Source organism: Ipomoea triloba, chromosome 3 (assembly GCF_003576645.1).
Source record: "Ipomoea triloba cultivar NCNSP0323 chromosome 3, ASM357664v1".
NCBI classification, from domain to species: Eukaryota; Viridiplantae; Streptophyta; class Magnoliopsida; order Solanales; family Convolvulaceae; genus Ipomoea; species Ipomoea triloba.
In genome coordinates this window covers 14176228-14201238 of record NC_044918.1, presented here as the reverse complement: position 1 = coordinate 14201238, position 25011 = coordinate 14176228, and the positions used below count along the sequence as shown (strand labels likewise).

Genomic DNA, 25011 nt, shown 5'->3' with positions numbered 1-25011 from the left:
TGAGATCCCCCCCCCCCCCCCTCCCTCTTCTCTCCTTCTATTGCTCACTCCACTGTGGGATTTCCAGATTTTTTTTTTATTTTATTTTTAAAAGAAGAGATTTTTCACTATCTTTCACCTGCCATTTTGCAATTTGCTGCAGTATAAGTGTATCTCTTAACTATATGCATACATATATGTGGGTGTAACAGAAGGAGCTGTGTGAATGTGTGTAAGAAAGAAGATTTGAAGAGATATTGATATTAAAAGTCGCTTTCTCATCTCTGATTCTCATGGCGAAAGCGACACATCATCTTCATTTGTATTTATACCCTCTCTCATTTTTCTACAACATCCTCTTCCCTTATTTCCCGCAAGAAAAAAAGGAGAAATTTTTGCCCTTTTTCCCAATCAAACACTGCCCTTTGATCCTTTCACTGCCTCACTGTTCTTTTTCTTTCCCCCTTTTTAAATAAATTTTTTCTCTACTTTTTGATTTACCATTGCCCTTAATCTGTCACTCATAAACCAACTGAGCTAGTGTGGACTGATTTACCCTTTCCTGTCTCTATTTATTGCAGTGAAGTGGCATTCATAAGCACCTGAAGTGAATGAGGTAGTTAAAGCATATCAAGAATTGCTTGAGATACCATGGGGTTTCAGATTTTTCTAGCAGTTTATGCTCTTATATCTTCTGTCTATTACCTTATCCTTTCTTTTTTGCAGTTTCAGCCCAAAGATGGTACCTTTTAAGGTTTTCTTGTGGTCTAATTTTGCTGGGGACTGTTAATTGCTTTATTAGATAGTCTTGGTAATGCATGTTCATCATACTGGGAGAGTTTTGTTGGCTTACTTTTCATATTAGGTTTTGTGAATGAGTTAATTTGGTCCAGTATCTGTGATGATTTATGGCTTTTGGTTAGGATCAAGTGATATATTGGTATTGTGTAGCTCTTTTGAGGCGCGGTTTTCGTTGAATTTCAATCTCATCAGTCAAGATGCTTTTTCTAATAACAAAGAAATTGGCCATTTAAGTTTCATATCATGTTGAAGAAGTCATATTACCATGCTCAGTGCTTCTTTTCTTTTTGATTATAGAGATTTCATAGTATGTTGATCATTACTTTTTGGTTTTCGGTTTTGTAATCCGTTTCTGGGACTAATCGGATTGGCTGAGAAGTTTTTGAAGAACTACTTTCTTTTGTTTCTTGGCTTTGTGTGATTGAACTAACCATAGAGATATATGTAAACGGGTAATTCTTTTTATGAAATACATTTAAGTTTCTGCAGATGGGTAACGATTTGTGCAGAGGTATTGACAAACCATAGAAAAGGACTTGTTTTTAGATGAAACGAGGCTGGTGGAAATGCTCCGTATAGGTATATCTCAAGCAGGAACGAGGATAGAAGTAATACCATTTTACCCCACACTTCGCTTTTTCACCTTTTAGACGAGGTTATTGTTATAATTTCTTCTTTGCTTTGTGAAATGGAACCATCAGCCCTCGGCTTGCTGCTGTGAGTAATGAAGATAGCTGATTTGCCGGGGGCCAATGGTTCCATTTTTCTTTTACTTTTAAATTATTATTTAGTATTTAGCGTAACTATGATATTGACATTACAATATGATATTTCTACCAATCTGAGTATACCAATGCATTTACCGATTCTTCTTCATTACAACACACACAGTCACGCAAAGGGAATGAACACCCAACACTAATGCTTTCTATAAGGTGGGACTTGAACTATTCTAATCATAGTCTTGGTTTTCTGCATTGTTTGTGCTTTTCGTTTTTGTGCCTTAAACTTCTGGTGAAAATGGAAGGGGATCTGATTTTTCTTGTGTTACATTGCATCTCTATTAAACTGTTGGAAGCTTATATCCTAAGAAGGCGACTTGAAATGTTACAATTTGTGAATTTATGCCTTAATATTATGCCCTAAAATTTTCAATTGATGCTCTCGGTTACTGCATTGGGGAATGGTCTGAGAGAGCTTCCTTCAGCCCACTCATGGATGAGAATTGGGGTTGAATTAGCTGCCACCTCATTCATCCAATCACTCAGTAGAAAAGATTACGCTTTGTGCTACTGTGATTGAGTGAATGATGCGGGAGATAGTTTTCTATCCCGCTCTTTCTTTGCTTGGACTGAAGGGAGCTCCCTTTTTCTATTACCTCCATTTTTTTCTCTTCCCGCATTTATACTCATTTCCTTCTTCATCCTAACAAATAACAATAATGCTTCAGTGTTATTAAGCAATGTCCTAATATTGCTAGGGACATTGGGAACGTGTCAGTTCGCCATGTCAGTAGGTTAGCGATTCATGTGGCTCATGTGTTAGCACGGGCGTCTGGTTCTGTGTCTGTCTTGAGGTAGTGGGTTTCTGTTCCTCCGGCCTGTATTTCGTCTTTGGTTGATTATTAATATATCTCGTTTGTTGATTTTCAAAAAAAAAAACAATAATGCTTCCTACATGACGTTTCTTATGATCTTATCTCCTTGCAACTTAGCTATGCAGCCTATGCTATGCAATGATTTCCTTTCTTCATTATGATGACTACCTCGAATGATGAATGGCATTTCAAAGCTTCCCATCCCGAGTTTTTCCCTGTGTAGGAACTAACTGCTGCTCGTTAATGAAAGAACTATGATTATGACGTTTGTTTCTTTTGCACTACTCCACAGTTTCTTGATATGAAGCATACTTCTGGATCTTAGTACCGAGGTTTCTTACAGGCTTTAACTATACAGCAGTTGAAAAGGCAACTATGAACTATGCTCGAGAATATCCACTAGAAGATCTAAAGTCTGCTGATCAGGTTTCTCTCCTGAACTCGAATGTCTTTTGCATGGCTTGTTATGCATTGAGTTCTGATTAACCAGGCAACCACTTGCGAAAATATCAATTGGTGACGAGTCATCTCGAAGAAAGTACAATCTTTTTTCCGTTTTTCCATTTGCTATAAAAACATTTGCTCTCTTTTTTATATCTGGAAAAGAAAGTTGCCTCAGCAGTGGCCTTTGCATGTGGTTGTAGCCTGCTGAGTTGATTGCTAGTTGTTACGTAGTTTATTCACAATTAGGTCACGCGACTTGTCGGATTACGAAACTTAGGGTTGCATGGGATTGAGGTGATGCCATTTTATTTGCCAATTATAGAGACCTGGAAGGGATTGGGGGGACCTCTGCTACTTGAAACTCTTGTTTAGAAAAGGACCTTTAATTTCCTGCAATAATATGGAGTGTATTGTAGGTTGTTTACAGAATTTTTTTTGATTTAAATTTTTTGGGTCCTGTGAAATGTCAACTATTTCTACTTCTAGGGTGGTCCCTCATCATTTTGGGGTGTAAATAGGCTAATTTGTTGGTGTATCAGAGCTGCTGAGGTTCTGATGAATGTTGTATTATTGTAAACAATCTGTCATTTTATGGTCCCCTCTATCTTTAGGGCCTTAGGGGCAGTCTCATTTTGTTTATGAGATTAGTTTCTTTGGAGTATTCTCTCTGGGAATTGAGTTTTACATGATCAAGAGGGTGTTGGTAATAATTGAACTAGTGATCTTCTAGTACGAAAATCATGTTTTATCCACTCGATCACCTCTTCCGAGGCGGAGTATTGTCCTTTTGATGTGTGGTGTATGACAGTTCCGGTTGATTAAGGCTAATTTTTTCAAGATTTCTTTCAATTTTTTTGGTCAGACCACAGAGGTGTTATTTCCATTCACATCGGGCTGACCCAATTAAGAGGTAAAGTGTTGGTGAGATTGGTTTTTCCATACGAGAAAAGGAGTTCGAACTCCCAACCTTTCTTAAGGGATGAGAGTGCACAACCACTTATGTCAACCAAGCTGGTTAGTTCTGGTTCAATTATTGATACATGATGGTTCAATAAAATTGATTGCAGAGCTCTTTGTCATGTGTGTGTGTGTTGAAGCATTTGCATTTTGCAGTTGTGCAACTCGGGATCTACTTTCTTCATAGACCTTTGGACGGGTTTATGAAAATCCATGACATGTGTGTTGAAGCGTTTGCATTTTGCACTGGTGCAACTCGAGATTTACTTTCTTCATGGATCTTTGGGCGAGTTTATGGAAGTCCAGGACATAGTCCCACGAAGCTGGGTTATTAAAAAAAATGTCATGGTTTAACCTACACCATGCAAAAGTATGTGTAGCTCTTAGGGTCTATGGCTCCCCATAGTCCCTATCCTTCTTTATATTGACAGGTGAAAGGTGACTAGTTAGGAATATAAAAAAATTGTACTCAGGACCACTTTCTGCAGAAGACCACAAGAGTTAAATGGTTTAAAAAATGCATATTTCCCCGAAAAGAGTAGCCGAGTTGGTAGAATATAACTTTGTACTTGAAGATTACGAGTTTGATTCTTAACAACACTTTTTTGTCAAATTATTATATTGAAACGGAGTTATACACTCTTGGATAGTAGCTGTAGATTTTCCTTGTCACCAGAAAAAAATAAATTAAAATCAATGCAATATATAACATGCATAGTTACATACATCCATGTGAATGAGATACAGTGAGTACAATGCTAAGGCAACCAAGATGGGTTGAGAGCCAAACACATTATTTATTTATCTTATAAAACTTGATTGTTTTCAAGGATGTACTTAGAGCAGAGCTTTATTATCTTATCAAGTTATTTTGTTGTGTATAACTTGCCAGCAGGAGCTGCATGACTACATGGTGAAACATCTGCAGATACATCTGTGCTTTCATGAAAACATCAGAGATTCAAGACAGCAAGTACAATGTTGTTTCGCGTTTCGTTTGGAATGTTTAACTAAAGCTTAGATTGCACGGTCTTGCCATCGCCAAAAGTAAGCAACACCTTCCCGATCGCCTTCCTATCTTTGAGGGCAGAGAAAGCGAGATTGGCCTGCCAAAGCAAAGACCAACAGCTCAATTCTTGGCGCTACGAGTACTTTAAGCGAGAAAACTAGCATTGTGAAGGCCAAAAACAGCTGTCTTGGCGCCTCACAATCGAGTGTTGAGCATATTCCATGTTCAATAAAAGGCGAGGTAATTCAATCCCTACAGAGGGAAACGAAACGTAGAAACAAGGGCATAGCTTCTTACCTCGGATGGGCTGAAAGTATGAGAGATGTTTATGGTAATCAAGCCCCTCGACAACCAAGATAATAGCTCGTTGAGAGAATCTTCAAGCACAGCTGGGCGGTGTATCTTATGGCTTCCCCAGTAGAGTCCGTGTATTGTCCAGTTCTGTAAATAAAAGGCGCTACGAGTCACAATAAGGCATTGTAGCACGACACAAAACAGACCAAAGAAGAATGTAGAAACGGAAAAGTGCAAATGCATACAACTAGTACCTTAACAAGAGCAATATTTGCTGGGACGACAGGCACTTGTCCACTCGCAAACCCAATAATTAAAATTTGTGCTCCCCAATTCAACAGTTTCAAGCTATCTTTCGAAAGCTTTCCCCCTACTGGATCATACAAGACATCAACCCCCCTGAGCTTTCTTGACTTTAGAAACGCCCTAACGTTCTCAATAACATTGTCCTTGCTCACATCAACTACGTGATCAGCACCCAACGACTTCAAAAACTGTACCTTTTCATCTCCCCTGAGATCCACCAATCAGCACTACTGTAAGTTCAATAGCATTGCATTTTAAAAAGGTTAATACAATGTTTCATCTCATTGTAAATGATGCACAAAGGTTTTCCCCACAAGAAGCTGAAAAACAGCATCGACCCAACGACAGGAGAATGAATCAGGTTTGATTAAGCGAGTGGGCAATTTAACAATCAAGCACACAAGTACCTCGCAGCAGCAATAACAGTAGCTCCGGTAACCTTCCCAATTTGTACTGCTGAAACCCCAACCCCTCCAGCTGCTCCAAGAACCAGCAAAACCTGTCATTCAAGAGCAGTGTCTCACATTTCGCCTACAAAAAGTGAAATTTCCTCACCCTCACCCCTACACCCCGGCCAACAAGATAGTGGGGGTAAACCATGGTGATTAAAAGGCCCATTAGGCCATCCCCAATAGTGCATTTTACACAGTTTTTGAGACAAAAAGATGTCAACATGGAAGAGAGAGAGGGTGCAAGGTCTCCCTGCTAATTTGGAGTTCTTTCAGAAATGTGGGGCCCACCAATAAGGAAAAGAGTTGCGTCTCACCATGCGTGAGGCACAACTCTCGGGTGTGTGCATTATTAGGGGGGTAAATCTTTTTTTTTTCTCCCCTCCCATTTTCTCTTTCCTAGTTACACCTGCAAAATCTCATCAAAAACCTCACACTATTGACTATTGAGGATGGCCTTAGGTGGGAGGACCAATGTGCCTACCACATTGGGTGTAACTCCTATACTGTGACTACCAGGCTCAAGCTGCCTGTGCGGGCACATTTGTCTCACATTTTAAGTTCTCTACTCAACAAACCAAACAACCCAGCATTGTCATTTGCTAATTCCATAAGAATAACAAAATGCTGTCCAACCTGGTTCTGACGCAACTGCGCCCTATAAGCTAGGGCTACATGTGATGTTCCATATGCCACAGGAAGTGCAGCAGCCTCAACTAGATCACAACCATCAGGCACTCGAAACCTTCAACCAATTTTAATCAGAATACTTCACAGAATCACAGAGAATTGAATAAAGTTCCAGTTTCCATAACCAATCACAAAAAGAACTTGTAAGATTAAGAAATAGAGTTCACAATCCAACCATACTCCGTATCGAGCAAGAGAATTAAACAAAATCATCAGTTTAAATGCAAAATAAAAAACAGAACTGAAGAAATAACATACAAATCGGATTCATCGGCGACGATGAATTCGGCAAATGAACCAAGCGCGGCAAAAGTGCACACACGGTCGCCGGCCCTGAATTTAGTGACTTTGGGGCCCACGGCGTCGACGATTCCCGAGTAATCGGAGCCAGGGATGAACGGCAACGGAGGCTTCTCTTGGTACAATCCTTGGACTTGCAGGTAGTTGGCGAAGTTCAAGCTCGTGGCTTTGACCCGAACTCGGACTGAACTCGGCGAGGCGAGTTCCGGGATCGGATGGGATGTTGAAAAGGCGAGTGGAGAATCGTCCGAGTTCGGTCGGATCGTTGGGTCGCCGATCTTTCTGCATACTAAAGCTTCCATTTTTTTTAATCTTCTTCTTGGTAAACGTACAGTACTATGCTATCTACTTCTATCATTGCGTGTATAATTGTGTATATATATATATATATATCCTTATCCGATAAAAGTTCTCAGTTTCTCACTATACACTATAAAACTGTCCAATTTAATCAGCAACTTAAATTGAGATGATTAATAGATAATAATAATAAAATAAAAATAATAGATGATACTTTTGTGTCTTTCTTTGAGGAAAGGTTACAGAAGCTATGAAAGTCCGATAGAAAAGTATTAATTCTTTAAACTGTAACAGATTGAGAAAGTATAGAATAAATATTATCTTGTAATAGAATTAACAGTACTAAAAAAATCTAATCGAGTCAGTAAAAATATTAAAATTACTAAAAAGAACACTAAAAGTTTTACTAAAATTAGATTAAAACTCACTATTAAACACTTCTCTAAGCACATTGTGTTTCAACGGGTTAAGAAAGTATAGATGAACAAATACTATAATGTAGGAAGGTAATGTATTAAAAAAAAAATTAAAACTTTCTAATTGAATCAGCACTTAACCATTGTTCTTTAAAATATTATATAAAGATTGTCCCTTTTTTTTTTTTTTTTGCAAGATTGTCCTTTTTTTTAAAATCGTGTTTTTGTTTCTTTCTCACTACAGTCAGTAATCTCTATATCGAGGGCGCGTGGCAAATGGTGATTGCAGAAATGGCGCTGCACACTTTCTTGGCCTAAAAGACAGTGTGAGACCATACTGCTAAAGTGAAGAGAGGATAACACAACAAATTCATAATTTTCCCAGAAATCATTCATTCAATTCCAAACCATTTCAGTGCTGGGAGTTGAAGGGTTAGTCAGAGATGAGTGTTTGTGGAATGTATTTGCAGTTTCAGCAGTCTGCCATTCTTGCATTCACTGAATTCCCTGCTAAGCTTTGGAGGGGTGGAAGAAGATGTGTTGATCTAAGGATCAATGGAAGACCAGAGCTTTCTTTTATTCCCAAAGAACCCATCTTGAAAACCCTACCTCAAGCTGCTGCTTCCTCCTCTGCAGGGGCTAATTCTGGTAATTTTGCTGCCCTCTTTTGCCATTTATGTCTATCTTGATTCTTGAATATTGGGTTAAGGAAAATTAAGGCAAATATGCTACTAAACTTATTTTAGGTAACTTAAAATGTGTGCAATTAAATCATTAAACAAGTTAAATATATATCATTAAGAGAGTTAATGATTGATTTGGTTCCTTCACTATAGAGAAATTATCGATTTGGTCCTCGACTATCATCCTTACCAAATTAAGTCCTCAACTTTGAAAATCTTACCAAATTTCGTCATCCCGTCAATTTGAGCCGAAGATAATGGAGGACGAAATTGGGTAAGATTTTTAAAGTTGAGGACTTAATTTGGTAAGGATGATAGTCGAGGACCAAATCAGTAATTTTGCTATAGTCAAGGGACCAAATCGGTCATTAACTCTAAGTAAGACAATTTTCTAATTTTTCCCGACAAAATCCGATTATATTACTTACTAGGAATCTTCATTTCCTCATATTAGTTGGGATGAAAGATTGAAATATTTTCAACTTAAATAGCATTAAAAGAAATCGCAGAAACGTTTCAATTGCAAATATTTTGTTTATTTGGTGGTTCAATTGAACACTTTTTAAGTTCAATTATCAAATTGCACAAAAGCATTAAGTTTGATGACTTATTTGACACTTGTTCATTGGTTTAATAAAGAAGCTGTGTTTGTTTGTGGCCAAAGATTTTGCCTTTAGTCTGGAATGTCTGGATACCAATCTCAGACTGCTATAGTTTATTGCCTTGGCTTGTTTTTGGTGATTATTTTTGCTGAAAATAAGAAACTTTGGGGAAATTAGAGTTGTTATGGTCTAGGGTTGTTGATGTTTTGCGTGCTGATTACTTGATACTTTTCCAGAACAGGTGCTTGGAGCTAGAGAAAAACAGAAAAGGCAGATAGCTGGAATAGACCAGGATGAACTGCTGGAACCAGCACTTCTGGCTGATCCTGATAGTTGTTTCTGTGAATTTAAGGGAGTACAAATACACCATAAGATATGCGACGCAGAGCCTCGAAACTTGTCTGGAGGAGAAGAAAGTGGCTCTCAGTCTCTTTATCCAAGTAAAAGACTGAACTTTCCCATGATTTTGTTACATGGATTTGGAGCCTCGGTTTTTTCATGGAACCGGGCTATGAAGAGACTAGCGAGTATCAGTGGTTCAAAAGTTCTTGCCTTTGATAGACCAGCCTTTGGATTGACCTCAAGACCTAATCCGGTTGTGCAGTCATCTCCCGGGATGGGAGATGCTAGACCTTTAAACCCTTACTCCGTAATGTTTTCTGTGCTTGCCACGCTACACTTCATCGACTTCTTAGCAGCAGAGAAGGCAGTTCTAGTGGGGTATGTTCAATTTCATTCCTCGTTTTTTAATTGGTCCTTCAAACTGGCATAGCATAGTTTTCCATTATGATACTTGAACAAATGAATGCTCAATTACTAGCTTTCACTCATTCATATGCATTCTCAAAGATGAATTCTTTTGTTACAAACTAACGAGATCCCAGACACTCAGCCGGTTCCCTTGTAGCAGTTGAGGCGTATTTTGAAGCACCTGAGCGTGTAGCTGCCTTGATTCTTGTTTCCCCCGCAATTGTTGCACCATTTACTTCACCAAAAGTAGCCAAAGATGACCAACGCGGAGACAAAAGTTATAAAGAAGACGAGAAATCAGAGCCAGGCAATAAAAGGAATGTGTTTACAGGGATTTTCAGCATTTTATCAAAGTTTACCAAATATGTTGCAAAAACAATAGTAGGCATGATTAAAGGGATGGGAGAAACGCTAAATTCTCTATATAGGAAAGCATTATCAGCATTCTTGCGCTCTGCCATTGGTGTTATGCTGGTAATGGGATCTGTTCTAAACGTGATTTAAATTATTTACCAATGATAAGCCATAATATTTTCTTCGCATCCCAAATTATCAAAATTTTTCAGTTGAGGATGATGATTGATAAGTTTGGTACACTTGCTGTTCGAAATTCATGGTATGATTCAAAGCAAGTAACTGATCATGTCTTGCAAGGGTATACAAAGGTGAGCCGTAGTATTCTGTTGTAGCTAAAAGAGTAAATCTCTTTCAATGTTCGTGAAATGTTTTGTATGTATTGTCATCTTGACTTGTCGTTTTTTGCAGCCTCTGAGGGTGAAAGGTTGGGATCGGGCTCTGGTTGAGTTCACAGTGGCAATGCTTACAGATTCTGAGTCAGGATCAAAGCCACCACTTTCAGAAAGACTGAGTGAAATCTCGTGTCCAGGTTATTAAGCATCTTACTCGTTCTGCAATTCTGCCAATGAATTCATATCGAAATGGAAGCTCTATATTTGTTGAACTGAACATTATGAAGATGTTGCTGTTTTTTTTAATCAATGGTTTTTCTCAAAGAGTAGACGAAGAACCAAAACTTGTCGTGTAAACTATCCTAGGTTTCAGATTTAACACTCTAATCCTGATAATTCTGATTTGAATTACGAGGTTCAGTTTTGATTATCACTGGAGATAGTGACCGCCTTGTCCCTGCTTGGAACTCTGAAAGACTATCGCGAGCTATTCCAGGATCTTGCTTTGAAATAATCAAGAATTCTGGTCACTTGCCTCATGAAGAGAAGGTTGAAGAATTTATATCCATTGTGGACAGATTTCTTCAGAGGGTGTTTGGAGGGTTAGACGAGCCACGCCTACAAGCAGTTACTTAGCATTGGTATTTATTTGTCCAAGCTGTTATCTATGAATTCTTATGTCATTACAAATTACGATGCATAATAGATGAAACCGAAATTCATAGAACATTGAAAACTCTCTGCAAAATCTTGATTGAAATGAGATGTATACAGGGAGTGGTGTTCTTAATTCAATACCGAACCATATGAACTTGAACCATGTTACAACAGATTGAAATTGGATTTTCAAAAGGGAGGGTCCATTGAAATGGTTAGAGAGGCACCTTGTAATCCACTAGGAAGATCAAAACCTGACATGAAGTCATTGCCATAGATCATAGAACCTGCTGCTAATGCACCAACTCCAAGTCCGGCTCCAACGCCAAGTCCAGGACCTCGTGCAGGTGCTGCTCCATTAGATGGCATGTTTATGTAACTGGACGACATGTTATTGGGCCTGGGGAGAAAAGTGGGAGCGTAACCAACATGAGGAGGCGGAGGAGTCGTCCAAGGTGGTTGATGGCTTGGTCGCCCTGCTGATGGGTAGCTTGGTCCACTTATTGATGGATGATAATAGTTGGTTGGTATTGGCACCGGATGGGGATATTGGCTATTTGCTGGTGGACGATTCTCTGGCAACTGCAAAGGTGCTGGGGATGGTTGCTGTAGAATTGGCACCAGATTGGCATATTGGCCATTTCCTGGTGGATGATTTTCAGGCAACTTCAAGGGGGGTAGAGATGATGATGGGAGGTATGACTGTGGGGGTCCATATTCATTAGCCAAATTGATGCCATTGCTGTTATCTGCAAGCTTAAAGCCCCCATACTCACCTAAAGAACATTAAACACAAATTAAACACCTTTAGTCACCTAAGCTTAAGGGCAACAATTAAAGTTCAGTTAGTTCCTAGGTTGTAGATTGTGGGCAATGACATAAGATCGAGCCCTGACAGCCACAGTGTGCGAGTTACACTAAATGTGGTGGGCTCCTTGTGGCATTGTGGGCACCAGGCATTGGTCCTCCCACCCCACCTAATGGACCACTAAGTCATCATGATTTACCCCTCCAGTATCTTGTCGGGCCGGGGTGTCCTGGGGAAAGATAATTTCGCCTTTGTGGGCAATAATTAAATAAAAGAATATAAATTGCACATTTACTGGAAGTAATTGCATACAAAGAAGGGAAATTAAAGTTGGAGAAGAAGACCAAAAAAAGTGTTTATACCTGGGTAGGTGCTATGCTCTTCATTTTCCTCTGAAATTCTGATTGAGATATCAATGAAACCCTGAGGTTTGTTGGAATTCTTTTTCCTCAGCTGAAAGCTCCCAACTTCTTCAACTGACCTTGAAGAAGCCTCTGAAATGTTTGCATACTTTTCAAGAAATTCTTTTAGGAGAATAGTGGCAGTCCCCAGAAGCTTTTCTCTAAGGAAGATGGGTTCTCGGCTGTAAACCTCAACATGCAGGGCCAAGTCTTGGAAGTCTGATTTAGATGAATCAACTAAAGCAGAAAACTTTGTTTTCCAAACAGGATTCACATTACCTGATGAATCAATCTTGGTGCAGTACTTGTCATTAGGATCAATCCATCCAACAGCATACCATTGAAGCTTCCACAGAGAAGATGTACGCTGAAGCCCCCGAGCAGACATCATACCAACTTCAATGCATATCTTCCCCATTTCCAGTGAATCTCAGTAGCTGATACACAAAGCAATGTGGCCTCTTCAAGGCTCTTTCCTTGATAAAGCTGATGAAGAAAGGTGAAATGGCTGTGCTTTATACCTAGGTTTTGTTAAGAGTAATCCACTTCACTCCTTTCCATAATATGACTCATTAGTGCATCACAGATAGGCAAGAATCAGAAAATTAGTCAAAAAGTTGGCAGCAGAAAACTGTGAAGATAATGAAGAGGGGGGTCCACAAAAAAAGTAATTTATCTATAAATTCTACAGCTATAGTCAGTTGGAATACTACTAAATTTGTCTGTAAAGGAATATTCCACCATAAATCACATTTCTACAGAATTATATAGATTTCAATAACTTTAGCTATATCATCATGAGCACCATCTCCCCTTTTGTCTTTGAAATGGAGCTCCTTGAACCTCGGGAAATTTACTGGGGAGTAGATTTTAATGAAGGCATCTTATGTTGTCAACTCTATCATCATTCATCAGCATAAAGCTCATGATTTAATGCCCGCTCTCAGTGGTGGAATTAGCATCTGCTTTCTGCCTATGTTTTTAACCACCTGATCTCCACTTGAATATTGAGAAGTCGACCTAGTATACATCATTGTAGTGGATCCCAGTATATCATCTCCGAATCCACATGCGCTAAAGAAGGGTCTGTTGACAGTATATGAACAAAACAATAAATATAGCCCCAAAAAAAATCATCCAAGACAACATCATTTTTATGTTCATATGAACAGATTACTAGATTTACAGACACAACATTTTTCCCATTTATTAGAGACATGGTAAAATATAGCACACAGATCATCCAAGACAGCATCATTTTGATGCTCATATGAACAGATTACTAGATTTACAGGCACAACATTTTTCCATTTCCTTTCACATCTTTAAAATCAATGTGCAGGGCTCCTGATTGCACATCTTAGGTGTCAATCTCATAGACATTTGAAAAAAAAAAAATCTTTTGAATCATAAGTATCTTTTAAATGTAGCATACAACTTCATGCACGACTAATTAGTAATAATGAACTTACTTCTCTACATCGGAGCAGAGGGCTGCTATATCATATATGCCTTTATTTGTTAGCATCCTGCCAAGAAAAATTCAGAATGTAAATTAAACTCAAGAACCAATGCAGTCACTTGTAGTAATCTAAATAAACTGGAAATGGATCACCAAAAGCTACATTGAGTTCTAACATAATTAGACACTGCAGCTCAGCTGGTGATTAACAGCTTGGGAATGTAATCAGAGAACAGCAAATTAGCAACCTTAGTATCATTTGAACTATCCTCCTGCCAATGCCCCTCCGCCTTAATGGAGGAATAACCTACAAATTACTGAAAAACAATCATACTTATAGCCATAGACATAACTCTTATCCTTGCATAAAACCATAATAGCAGGCTAGTTTCCACCAATCAAGAACCAACATTCATATACTCCATACAATATAATAAATACTTATTCTGTCTCATTTTACCTATAACTTATTATTCATTGATCAAATCAACTGTTTTTTTTTAGTATTTTCTTATGATTTTAATAATACTTTTAATTTAGTTTTTAACCATATAAATTTTATATCCTAATACTAATCTTAGCAATTGAATTGAAAATAACTTTAATAAAACTTCATTAACCAAAATTACACATAAATGAGATAGAGGGAGTAATAATTAGCATCGAATTGGCTGAAAATGTTAAGAACTAAACAGAAAAATCACAGTGGTGAGAATGAGATGATCGGACCATGACATCGTAGATGGAAGCAGTGAGCGAGGAATCGGAGACGGCGCGACCAAATCCAACCAGCTGGCCGTTGGCCGGCGTCACAGGCATCGCCGTCCGAACCCAATCACCTCCAATACTCGCCAAAGGGGAGGAGAACTCCGGCTGGGTGAATACCGAGACGACGACGGAGCTGTGGATGAGAGCTTTTCGGAGCTTGTTGAGGTCGACGGGATCGACTCGGCCGTCGGCGTCGAGGTTGGGGAAGCGGTGGCAAGAGTGGTTGCAATCGGAGTAGAGGTCACGGACGCGGTGGATGTCAATGTCGCTTAGCTTTGTAGTTATGAATAACGACGGCGGGTTTGGTCGGATTTCAGAGACGACGGTTCGCCGCCATAATTGGAATTTGGAGGGAAGATAACCGCCGTGAACGGCCAGCGTCGCCATCGTACTTTTTTCTTTAATTTTTTATTTTAATTATCGAATTTTTGAATGCGATATTAATAAGTGCACATTTTTCTTAGGGATAATTTAACTTTGACTCCTGGAAATTCATGTTAGTGCAATTAGACCCCTTAAATTTTCAAGTCCTTCAAATGATATTGATTAATTGCTTTCTTACTTAGATATACACGTCTACAAGTCAATAGTGGTAAGATTGTGATTAGAGCAACCTCAATCCCCCAAATAATAGGTAGGATTGTGATTAGAGAAACCTCAAAGTTGTAGATTTTTGTGGATTCTTTATGGGCTATGTAGGAAAAAAAACAAGTGAGAAGAGAAAAAAGGAAAAATAAATAAATAAAAATTATGACAAGGAAAAAAAAAAACAAAAGGCATTATGCGCCTAATAGGGAATATCGTCCGAGCTACCTCCTTCATATGATGATCGGGCCTTGACATGTCGCCCCGTATCGAGTCGGATCTCACACCATCCAGCCATTTCAATCAATAAAGCTCGGCGAGGTTACCATGCCAGGTGTCGGGCTTAGCTTAACTAGTTCGGCCTTCATATCCCGAGTTGTACCCTTGGGAATACTACCCATAATCGCTTAACATTTGGCTAGCTCATAGTGGCTTTCGCTTAGACCCATGCATGGCCACCACACGGTCACCAAGCCGAATAATCGGTACATGTCCATTGGTACCCTATATATACCACATTAAATGATATGTAAAGGATTTGTGGTTGTTTTTATTATTGAATAGCTGAGTAGATCAGAAACTTATAACTCACTGTCACGTTGATTGAATCTCGGATTAGGATATAGCCCGTTTGTATCCAACTCACATTAATAAAGTACTTATACCGAATTATACTGCTCGACTTGCGTATATACTTTATCAGCGCCTAAAGGCGCTCGCATTGCACTTCCCTTTTCCCCCAAAAGTGAACCCACCCAAAATTTATATTATGCCATCGACTTTAATGATTTTACTCAATCGAATCCTCTATTAAGATAGATTGAAATTTTCATTTTTATTAATACCCAATTTAGTATTATAGTAGTTTTACTCCAAGTTAATCTTTGATTATAATGATTTTACCCAATTTAGTTATTCACTATAGCGATTTTTCTCTATTTAATCATTGATTCTAACAGTTAAGGACTCAATTGGATAAAATTATCAAAATCAATGATTAATAAGCACAAAATATTGTTAGGATTAAATTGAAAAAAATCACTATAATTGATAATTAAATTGGGTATTAACCCAATTGTGAACCAAATATGAAAATTTCACCATGAAAGATTGATTGGAAATATTGGGCTTGAGTGACCTTATAAGCCCAAGTTTAATAGAGGCCAAATTCTTGGCCCAATAGAACAATCATTTCGGGACCCGAACCGACTATGAGCTACAATCGGAGTCGCTGGCATACATACTCCACACTCCTTTTCCGATCTCCCTGGACTTGAACGGAGAAACGTCTCGCATCTTTCCGGCATCGAATCGGCCATGGCTTTCCTCTTAGCTCGTAAATCGATGTCTGCGCTTCGTTCTCGGCAGCTTGTAAGCTCTCCTTCGTATCCCCTTCTCCGCAGCCTGCATCTTTATATTTATATATATAAATCGTGTCAATCTCTGTATATACTGCCATTTCCGCGATTCTAGGATTTATTTTAGACTCTAAATTCATTCGGGAGACGGATTCACTCCTGATTTTTTCGCGGTTGTTGAATTGTCTGGATTAGAGTGCTAAACTTTATGCTCCTTTCAAATGTTCTTATTTGATGATTCGTGTTAAGGAAGATTGAACTGCTTAATAAGATGCCCGAAACACCTTTGTACGCTGTTATAGGGCATTTCTCCTGTGTTGTCTCACATATCCTTTTTAAGAAAATTGATTTGTATTCCTCTCTTTTGTCCATTTGGGAGTATAGGTTTTGGCAGGACAAGCATTACAAGGCTCTAACCATTATGGAACCATGTATGGTACACGATCATTTGCTACAAAGCATTCATTTTCAACTGACAAAGGTTTATGCTTTGCTCTTAATCTTTTTAACTTTCAGTTTTTGCATTTTCTTTTCAATTCAAATTATTAATTGAAAAAAATAAAATAAAGGCCATATATAATTAACAGTTATCTATGTGTTTCTAGAAAACTTAACAAGCACTTGTGTGTATTACTGGATAGCACATTATGACTTGAAAGGATGAACAAGGGCCATGTAAAAGAAAAGGCTATGCAATAGCTTAGATTATGGGTACTTTTGATCTTCCAAAATGCCAAATACCATAAAAACTTGTGTTTCTTTCCTGGTATCAAGTAGTTCAAAATGTTGCACTATAATTTCTTGCCATCCTACAATTGAATGTTTATGAATGTAGTATTGATTCAACATGCATGGTCCAGGTGGAGTATTATAGTTTATGAATGTAGTATTAATTCAACATGCATGGTCCAGGTGCAGTATTATAAGAGTATTGCTATTTGAATTTTGCAGATGATGAAGAGAGAGAGCAGCTTGCAAAAGAACTGTCAAAAGATTGGAATTCTGGTAGAAGCCTCTCTACAATAGTTTTAACTCATTTTCCTTCTATATTCCTCTTAATGCAATTATAAATTCTTCATCCTTGTCAACTAAGTGCAGTTTTTGAGAGGAGCATTAATACACTATTTCTGACTGAAATGGTTCGGGGTCTGATGCTGACACTCAAGTACTTCTTTGACACAAAAGTCACTGTAAGTTATATGTTTTTTCCCCCTTCCTTCTGTGATGGTCTACTTTTTGTCTTTAGTTCGGCTGTTTGGGAATCCCTATAGTTGCCTCTCTCCCAGGGTGATTATGTTAAATTTGGTTAATCTTTTTCCCTCTTTAGTAGGGCTATTAATGGGCCAAAGCATTTGTGACATGCTTGGCTTGGTATTCTCAGTTTGGATATGTTTTAGGCAGGCCATATTCAACTCGTTAATAGAGCCCGGGTAAACCTTAGTGAAGTCCTACCTTCTCCATTTTCTTCATCTTTTTTGCATCTCTTTTCCTCCACCCATAATTGCCATTTCCACATGGCCATGACCAGCCTTCAGATCTGGCCATTGATGGCCAGAATGCCAGATAATCTCTTTCTTTGGCTCTTTTTTCCTAGATCCAATCAAGCAAGCAACTGATAGCTATAACTAAGCTGAACTTAGGCACTCTTTTAGGTTTGTGATTTGCAAGCCAAGTTCAAATATTAGGCTATCCTTATTTCTGCAATACTCTCTCACTTTCAGAAGTGGATCCTACTTCCACATCATCAAATTTGTAAATTCTTCACTATTTTTTCTACATCCCTGCAATACTCTCTCACTTTCAAAAGTGGTTCCACTTTGATTTAATATTATAAATATAATAATAAAGTAATAATAAAATACTCCGTAACAAATAAAAGAAAAGGAAATAAAACTATAAAAGTCAGGCTTGCAAGCCACATAAGCTAGCAAAATAAAACAAAAAAAAAACAAAAAAAAAATTCACATTACCTTCCACGTCATCTTGAACGGGGTTCACTTGCTGGGATGTGTATAGCCTTAGAGGTTTGGTTTGGCTTGACTAGTTTATTGCTCTATAATATATAGAATAGTTGAGTAATGGTATTTCCAACTGGCAGATCAACTATCCATTTGAGAAGGGTCCTTTAAGCCCTCGTTTTCGTGGAGAACATGCCCTCCGTCGTTACCCAACAGGAGAGGAACGTTGCATTGCCTGCAAACTTTGTGAAGCTGTAAGTGTTTATTTAGGCTATACTACCTTGTACTTTCATTATATTTTATATTGTTCTAACATTTGTTTAATGTGATTGATGTGGCTCTCACAGATTTGTCCTGCTCAAGCTATCACTATTGAGGCTGAGGAGCGAGAAGATGGAAGTCGACGAACTACTAGGTAGACAATATCATTCTCACTTTTAAGTGCACAGCTCGGGATACTTCTATAGTTCTAGATAATTAGTGCTGGCATTTGCAAATTCATCCCATGCAATTGCTCATGTGTGAATTTGATATGATAGGTATGATATTGACATGACAAAATGCATCTACTGTGGATTTTGCCAAGAGGCTTGCCCCGTCGATGCCATTGTTGAAGGGCCCAACTTTGAATTTGCAACGGAGACTCATGAGGTTGGCTACGTTTCATAACTTTCATTTCCTTTTAGAATTTTATATCAAGAAAATGAAATTATTTAGTGCACAGTAGAATTACATCTTTCATTGGGCATATAAGGTATCCCCAATTCACAAGAACACACTCCTAAATCCTAATTGACACTGGAAACACAATAAGAAAAAAAAAAATCATTGAATGCAAAGCTCCTAATTGGTGTACACTACTGACATGACCTGTTGTTCGGTGTTCTCAGGAACTTCTTTATGACAAAGAGAAGCTGCTCGAGAATGGTGACCGTTGGGAAACTGAGATTGCTGAGAATCTGAGATCCGAAAGTCTCTATCGTTGAGTGATCCTTCGCTGCAAGAACATAAACTTGGATTCACTTGCCTAAGGACCATGATAAATAAAAGGATTTGTTTATCCTTGCTTTGTTCTTTTTTCCTTCCCTACTGCTGGAGATAGCTATGGTTTTGTCTTTTAGACATTTGAGCCTAAAATCATATACTTAATGTTGGCAACACACATCTTTTGTTCATTGATCTAGTTCCTCTTGTATACCCAATCATTGGAAGGGTTTTAAGTAGGAAATAATAGCAATGCAAAAGTTTCTGGAGTCTGGACCTGCATAATCAAATCCCATTGCTATTTGGCTTTGGTCTCTCTTCTCTAATTGCATTCTTGAACTGAAAAAAAGTTCTGTTTGAAAATCCGAACTTTAAAAGAATGGTTAAAATTTTTAGCTTATACTCGAAGATTTATGGGTGAAATTTATCTTGTGACCTTAGCTACAAAGGATCATAACTTTATAAGGAAGTAAATCTATTTAGGTTGCCCATAGTTCTGACATAAATTTGAAATATTGTGATTATTAAGTAACTATTTGACCAACCCAAGGTTATATTTAACATTTAAAACTTTTTTATTAGCTTAAAGGATCTTGATGAAATTTTATTTAATACGGAGCAGTATTTTAATTGTACTTTTCATTCTATTGATGAGTCTTTTTAAAAAATATTTTATATGAGACTTTTTTTAAAAATATTTTACATTAAAATATCTAATCTCGATAGGTGTGTAATAATTGAATCTCGTTCACCCACATGAGAGCCTGAGAGGTAAAATATCTAGACTCAATATGTATTCAATATGAATTTATAAGAATTGAACCCCAGTTGCCCGCATGAGTCTTACAAGCAATAGTGTGAGAGTAAACTCTCAAATCTATTATCTATTATGATTTTTTGAATTTATCTATATTACTAGTCTTTTCCATGCGCGATGTGCAAACATATGTCCAATATATATATTTTAAAAAATATCTAACAAATTCTTATTAATTAAAATCTAAATGAAAAAAATTATTTATTTTATAATGTTTACAAATATTATTATTATTAATTAAAGAATATAAGAAAATGATAAGGTGGATGCATGTGCATGATAAAATTAATAGAAAAGATAACGGAAGTTATAACGGTAAGAGTATTTTTGTCCAAAAAATTGTATAGTACAACTCTAAAAACATAATGGACAAAATGGTTAGCACTAAAAACATGGATATAAATGAGGGATATAACTTTCATTGAGAATTATTATGCTTTTAGATATTATATAGGGAGTAGTAACAATTATGGGATGGTATTGGCATGACATTGTAGTTGTATAGCTTTAAAAGACTTGAAACCAAAAAAATTCAAGACAAAATTATGTTGGATGGGATTTTGAATCTTTGACAGCTAATAGTAGGCTAGAGGCTAGATCGGAGGATACTGTTCAAAAATCTGATACATTCCGGTGGTGATAAAAGTTTGGCCACCTTGTTCGTTCTTACTCCACCCTGCTCCCCTTCCAACTCTGTGTTCTTAATTCTTGAATTTCCGGCTATGCACGGGCACACATGAGGATAATCCACGCAAAAACCCACAGTTGAAGCAGGCAGAGAAAGATAGGAGAGGGGAGGTTTTTTCACAGGGTTTTGTTGTGCTGGAGCTCTGTTGTCGTGGAATGTGAGAATACGGCGTTTAGATTTGTAGAATTTGGTTCTTAGCTCGGGGATTGGGGATGGATGGGAGGAGAATAACTGCGAGCCCGCGGCCGGGTCGTGGGCGGCGAGTGGTGGCAAAGAGGCGGCGTCGCGGTGGCGTTGATGGGTTCGTCAACAGCGTTAAGAAGCTCCAAAGGAGGGAGATTTCTTCAAAGCTCGACCGGGCTTTTAGTATGAAGGATGCCCAGGAGCGATTTCGTAACATTCGTTTACAGGTTCTCTCTCTCTCTGTTTTCAATTTGAGCAGATTTTCATAGTTATGGAGTGAGATACACTACTGGGTTTGGCCAGTTAGGGAGTAATGATTAGAAAGCTGTTATCTTTTCCTTTGCCCTATTTAATTCTAGTGGTGTATCTAAGAACCCTAGGAGAGAGATATTTCATATTTGTCCTTCTTGTGTGCTAAAGAGCTGAGATGACTTAAATTCTTAAATTTGCTCCAGAACTGAAACAGGAGGGTTATGAATCTAATGTATGCAAATAACACTAGGTAATTGTTGTCATAGTTTCACACTACTGTGTGAAAGAAAGGTGGAAGTTATGACTATGTATCTATGCTGAATATGAGATTACATACGCTGTATCAACTATTGGCCAGTTTGGGCATGGATCCTTGGATTATTTCAAAATTAATTTAACGGTTCTAAAGTAAAACGCCTGTTTAACAAAATTTCTAATGCTTTTTTGAGTTCCAAATAGCCAGATTTGTAAGCGTGATGCCACACCCAAATCCCAATGACCCTTGGCTCAAGTGGTTCAAGGTGAGGCCTCCTAGATGGCTAGATCCAATGGCTAGGAGTTCACCCCCACCCTATCTGATGTTGATGCCATATTATTCTCCATTTATGTACCCAAATTTACGCCTTTGTTATGACTAGTCTTGCATTGTTGCAGGAGGAGTATGATACTCATGATCCTAAAGAGCATTGTGCCATTACACTTCCGTTTCTGAAGAAAAGGTCAAGAATTATTGAGATAGTTGCTGCGCATGATATTGTTTTTGCTCTTGCGCGGTCTGGAGTCTGTGCAGCTTTTAGCCGAGGTAAAATCATCATAATTTAATTAATCGTTATCTAGCTTGCTCTCCTCTCTTATACATGTATGTGCACATGCATATATACAGTGCTTATTTTTATTTTTTTTATGGTGCAGAGACCAACAAGAGGATATGTTTCCTGAATGTTAGCCCAGATGAAGTGATACGAAGTTTGTTTTACAATAAAAATAATGATTCTCTTATAACTGTTTCGGTGTATGCTGCAGATAATTTTAGCTCCTTGAAGTGCAGGACTACGAGGATTGAGTATGCACTTTATGCAATTCACTACTTGTTTTTTCTACTTAGTATATTGTATCTTTTACTGATCGGCTTTGTTCCTTGACGATACTAGATACATAAAAAGGGGTCAACCGGATGCTGGCTTTGCTCTTTTTGAATCGGAGTCATTGAAATGGCCTGGTTTTGTGGAGTTTGACGATGTAAATGGAAAAGTACTCACTTACTCTGCTCAGGATAGGTAGGGATGCTCGGTTAAAGTGTCCTATATATTTGCTACCGGAGACCTGTGATATGATTTTTCTTTTATATTTGATCAGCATATACAAGGTGTTTGACTTGAAGAACTATACAATGCTGTACTCCATATCGGATAAAGATGTTCAAGAGATTAAAATCAGGTTAGTCCATTGACAGTTGAAGTATGTATTTGGTGCTTATATAGAGACATAGTCATACTACATGAGTATTAAATTTTGCGCCCGTACGGGTAGTTCAGTTGGTTCATGGGTGGCAAATTGTGGGCAAGGACGCAGGATCGAGCCCTGGTAGCCACAATGTGGGAGTTTCACCCTCTTGTGTGGGTGCCTTCTTGTGGGCACCAGGCACTGGTTCTCCCACCTAATGAGCTGTTGAGTCACCGTGATTTACCCCTCCACAATCCTGTCAGGCTGGGGTGTGGGGCCCCTTGGGGCGAGGGATTTCGCCTTTGTGGGCAAGGGTATTACATTTTGCCTTTCTTACTTGAAGATATGCAGTTTTGTTGCTTCATGACCATATTTTATTTTCACCTTGGGCTTGTATTCAATAAGTGCAGCAGAGTCAAAGTTCGAATTTTTCTATTAGCTGCATTACTTTTTACTGTGTTTTATATGCCAAGAACAGGCAGCTTTTTCTCATATTCATGCTGTTTTATCTGTTCTTTTGGAAAACAGCCCGGGGATCATGCTATTGATATTTACCCAAGCTAGTGGTTATGTTCCACTGAAGATTCTCTCTATTGAGGATGGAACTGTTCTCAAATCGTTCAACCATCTACTTCATCGGAATAAGAAGGTCGATTTCATTGAGCAGTTCAATGAAAAGCTACTTGTCAAGCAAGAGAATGAGAATCTTCAGATTCTTGATGTGAGTGTTTTACTGCTTTAGCAGCTTCCCCCGCACCTCTTCTCTAAAATGCACGGTCAAAATTTAACAAATATTTGAATTTAGGTCCGCAATTCTGAGTTGACAGAAGTTAGTAGAACCGAGTTTATGACGCCATCAGCATTCATATTTCTGTATGAGAACCAGTTGTTCTTGACATTCAGAAACAGAACAGTCGCGGTTTGGAACTTCCGCGGGGAGCTTGTAACTTCATTTGAGGATCACCTCTTATGGCATCCCGACTGTAACACTAACAACATTTACATTACGAGTGACCAGGACCTAATCATCTCCTACTGCAAAGCTGATTCTGACGATCCCTTATCAGAAGGAAATGGTAAGAAATGAAAGCTAGGCAGTTTTACGACTATATCCATAACCACTGTTAGGATTGTGACATGCTATGAGAATCAATAATGATCTCTTTTTTTTTGTCCCCAACCACTTAGTGTGCTGACCATTGGGACAGAGGATTAGTCCTCTGGCTGTCGGCTGGAGGGATACCTTTGGGAAAAACCCAAAAAAAATAATGATCTCTTTTTTTTGTCCATTTTATTTTGTTATCTGTTGCTTAAGACGTTCTTACTTTTGTAATGTCTAAGATTCTAACACATGTTACTCTGGTTGGACAGCAGGTTCCATCAATATCAGCAATATATTGACGGGCAAGTGCCTCGCAAAAATAAAAGCAACTAAACCCGATACCCCAAGTGATTGCAGTTGTAGTCCCAGTTGTCGTGGCCAAAGCTGTAAATCTAATAGAGTCCAAGCGTCTAGAATCAGGAGCACTGTTGCAGAAGCGCTGGAAGATATCACTGCCCTCTACTATGATGAAGACCGCAATGAAATCTATACCGGAAACAGGCTTGGCCTCGTCCACGTGTGGTCTAACTGAAAGGTTGTTTCTACTTTCTACCCCTCGGTTCCCCCTATACATGATACCGCTCTGCTTGATAGGCGAATTCCAGCTGCTGACTTAATGCAGAAGGAAGGAACTGTACCATTAGACACTAAAGTAGCCCCGGTCCCGATCTCTTTTTTCACGTGTAACTTTCAGCTTTCTTCCCCGATAAGCTGCAATTTTGGGGCGAGGGAGGGGAGACAACCTTTTCTTCCATGTCATCTTAGTACATGACTACATGCTTGCTAATTATATGGTTTCTTTTGGGGGAATGCCCTTTTCAATAAGACAATACTAGAACGAATAGATGATTTCGATCTGATGATATGATGTAGATGTGTTCTTCCTAGTTCCCCTACTATGTTGTAGATGATGGATTGATTGTATTGTATTGTACATCCAAGTGATACCATTTCACCATTTGTGATATTTTGAACTCAAATTTAACGATTACCCGGTGAGGTTTTGCTGGTCTTTTTGTAACTTGCTTTTACATTATCTCTTCCATTTGGTGTCACTGTCAAAGCAATGTGTAAAGTGAGACTGTTTAAAGCTTGCAAGAACATCAAGGACTTTCATTTAATGGTGGTGGATCCATGGATGGTTTGGTTTTCTACTTGGGACCCAATAGTGGATGGAAAATGATAGTACACAGGATGAAGGAAAGTCTTTGAATGGGTCAGCATATGATAGTGTTGGTGGTGGGTTTCATATACTTATTATGCTTATATATATATACTT

General features: G+C 38.3%; 6 protein-coding genes and 1 long non-coding RNA gene across 10 annotated transcripts; 4 read left to right on the top strand and 3 right to left on the bottom strand.

The window, feature by feature from the left end:
- The first annotated feature begins 108 nt into the window (after positions 1–108).
- On the top strand, positions 109–4417 carry LOC116012755. 3 transcript variants are annotated; one of them, XR_004097194.1, is made up of 3 exons: positions 109–595; positions 706–3835; positions 3935–4417. It is a non-coding gene; the product is annotated as an uncharacterized LOC116012755 (long non-coding RNA). The 3 variants fall into 3 exon arrangements; XR_004097193.1 differs by having other exon boundaries at positions 109–2803; positions 3684–3835; XR_004097192.1 differs by having other exon boundaries at positions 109–3835.
- A 138-nt stretch (positions 4418–4555) lies between these two features.
- Positions 4556–7188, bottom strand: LOC116012754 (quinone oxidoreductase-like protein 2 homolog). The gene is made up of 6 exons (XM_031252407.1): positions 6785–7188; positions 6473–6581; positions 5795–5886; positions 5336–5594; positions 5085–5228; positions 4556–4884 (listed from the first exon to the last, which is right to left on the bottom strand). The coding sequence occupies exons 1-6, from the start codon at positions 7126–7128 to the stop codon at positions 4789–4791; spliced, it is 1044 nt and encodes a 347-aa protein (XP_031108267.1). The 5' UTR covers positions 7129–7188; the 3' UTR covers positions 4556–4788.
- Positions 7189–7802: 614 nt separating this feature from the next.
- LOC116012763 lies at positions 7803–11061 on the top strand. Its single transcript, XM_031252415.1, has 6 exons — positions 7803–8190; positions 9064–9547; positions 9712–10051; positions 10144–10242; positions 10343–10463; positions 10688–11061. Exons 1-6 carry the CDS (start codon positions 7986–7988, stop codon positions 10900–10902), a joined length of 1464 nt encoding a protein of 487 aa, XP_031108275.1. The 5' UTR covers positions 7803–7985; the 3' UTR covers positions 10903–11061.
- Positions 10989–12649, bottom strand: LOC116012764. Its single transcript, XM_031252417.1, has 2 exons — positions 12094–12649; positions 10989–11699 (listed from the first exon to the last, which is right to left on the bottom strand). The coding sequence occupies exons 1-2, from the start codon at positions 12548–12550 to the stop codon at positions 11113–11115; spliced, it is 1044 nt and encodes a 347-aa protein (XP_031108277.1). The 5' UTR covers positions 12551–12649; the 3' UTR covers positions 10989–11112.
- Positions 12650–12787: 138 nt separating this feature from the next.
- Positions 12788–14765, bottom strand: LOC116012765. Its single transcript, XM_031252418.1, has 4 exons — positions 14324–14765; positions 13843–13901; positions 13605–13661; positions 12788–13218 (listed from the first exon to the last, which is right to left on the bottom strand). Exons 1-4 carry the CDS (start codon positions 14747–14749, stop codon positions 13056–13058), a joined length of 705 nt encoding a protein of 234 aa, XP_031108278.1. The 5' UTR covers positions 14750–14765; the 3' UTR covers positions 12788–13055.
- Positions 14766–16157: 1392 nt separating this feature from the next.
- On the top strand, positions 16158–19573 carry LOC116012030 (NADH dehydrogenase [ubiquinone] iron-sulfur protein 8, mitochondrial). The gene is made up of 8 exons (XM_031251491.1): positions 16158–16318; positions 16690–16786; positions 17257–17310; positions 17404–17495; positions 18404–18517; positions 18611–18678; positions 18803–18914; positions 19154–19573. The coding sequence occupies exons 1-8, from the start codon at positions 16265–16267 to the stop codon at positions 19247–19249; spliced, it is 687 nt and encodes a 228-aa protein (XP_031107351.1). The 5' UTR covers positions 16158–16264; the 3' UTR covers positions 19250–19573.
- Positions 19574–20599: 1026 nt separating this feature from the next.
- Positions 20600–24745, top strand: LOC116013572. 2 transcript variants are annotated; one of them, XM_031253402.1, is made up of 8 exons: positions 20600–21162; positions 21842–21989; positions 22100–22250; positions 22339–22464; positions 22544–22624; positions 23159–23351; positions 23436–23706; positions 24005–24745. In XM_031253402.1, exons 1-8 carry the CDS (start codon positions 20965–20967, stop codon positions 24262–24264), a joined length of 1428 nt encoding a protein of 475 aa, XP_031109262.1. In that variant the 5' UTR covers positions 20600–20964; the 3' UTR covers positions 24265–24745. The 2 variants fall into 2 exon arrangements, with proteins under 2 accessions (XP_031109262.1, XP_031109261.1); XM_031253401.1 differs by having other exon boundaries at positions 24002–24745.
- The last annotated feature ends 266 nt before the right edge of the window (positions 24746–25011 follow it).

Coding starts and splice junctions, on each gene's coding strand:
- LOC116013572 (XM_031253401.1), top strand. CDS start 20,965: ATGGATGGGAGGAGAATAACTGCGAGCCCGCGGCCGGGTCGTGGGCGG. Junction 21,990..22,099: donor CTGTGCAGCTTTTAGCCGAG/GTAAAATCATCA, acceptor TTTATGGTGCAG/AGACCAACAAGAGGATATGT. Junction 23,707..24,001: donor TCCCTTATCAGAAGGAAATG/GTAAGAAATGAA, acceptor CTGGTTGGACAG/CAGGTTCCATCAATATCAGC.
- LOC116012763 (XM_031252415.1), top strand. CDS start 7,986: ATGAGTGTTTGTGGAATGTATTTGCAGTTTCAGCAGTCTGCCATTCTT. Junction 8,191..9,063: donor CTCTGCAGGGGCTAATTCTG/GTAATTTTGCTG, acceptor ATACTTTTCCAG/AACAGGTGCTTGGAGCTAGA. Junction 10,464..10,687: donor GAGTGAAATCTCGTGTCCAG/GTTATTAAGCAT, acceptor TACGAGGTTCAG/TTTTGATTATCACTGGAGAT.
- LOC116012030 (XM_031251491.1), top strand. CDS start 16,265: ATGGCTTTCCTCTTAGCTCGTAAATCGATGTCTGCGCTTCGTTCTCGG. Junction 16,319..16,689: donor CGCTTCGTTCTCGGCAGCTT/GTAAGCTCTCCT, acceptor TTGGGAGTATAG/GTTTTGGCAGGACAAGCATT. Junction 17,496..18,403: donor TCTTTGACACAAAAGTCACT/GTAAGTTATATG, acceptor TCCAACTGGCAG/ATCAACTATCCATTTGAGAA.
- LOC116012764 (XM_031252417.1), bottom strand. CDS start 12,550: ATGGGGAAGATATGCATTGAAGTTGGTATGATGTCTGCTCGGGGGCTT. Junction 11,700..12,093: donor AGAGCATAGCACCTACCCAG/GTATAAACACTT, acceptor AATGTTCTTTAG/GTGAGTATGGGGGCTTTAAG.
- LOC116012765 (XM_031252418.1), bottom strand. CDS start 14,749: ATGGCGACGCTGGCCGTTCACGGCGGTTATCTTCCCTCCAAATTCCAA. Junction 13,662..13,842: donor ATAGTTCAAATGATACTAAG/GTTGCTAATTTG, acceptor TTTTCTTGGCAG/GATGCTAACAAATAAAGGCA. Junction 13,219..13,604: donor CTCTGCTCCGATGTAGAGAA/GTAAGTTCATTA, acceptor TACTGTCAACAG/ACCCTTCTTTAGCGCATGTG.
- LOC116012754 (XM_031252407.1), bottom strand. CDS start 7,128: ATGGAAGCTTTAGTATGCAGAAAGATCGGCGACCCAACGATCCGACCG. Junction 5,229..5,335: donor CAAATATTGCTCTTGTTAAG/GTACTAGTTGTA, acceptor TTTTATTTACAG/AACTGGACAATACACGGACT. Junction 4,885..5,084: donor ATACTTTCAGCCCATCCGAG/GTAAGAAGCTAT, acceptor TTGCTTTGGCAG/GCCAATCTCGCTTTCTCTGC.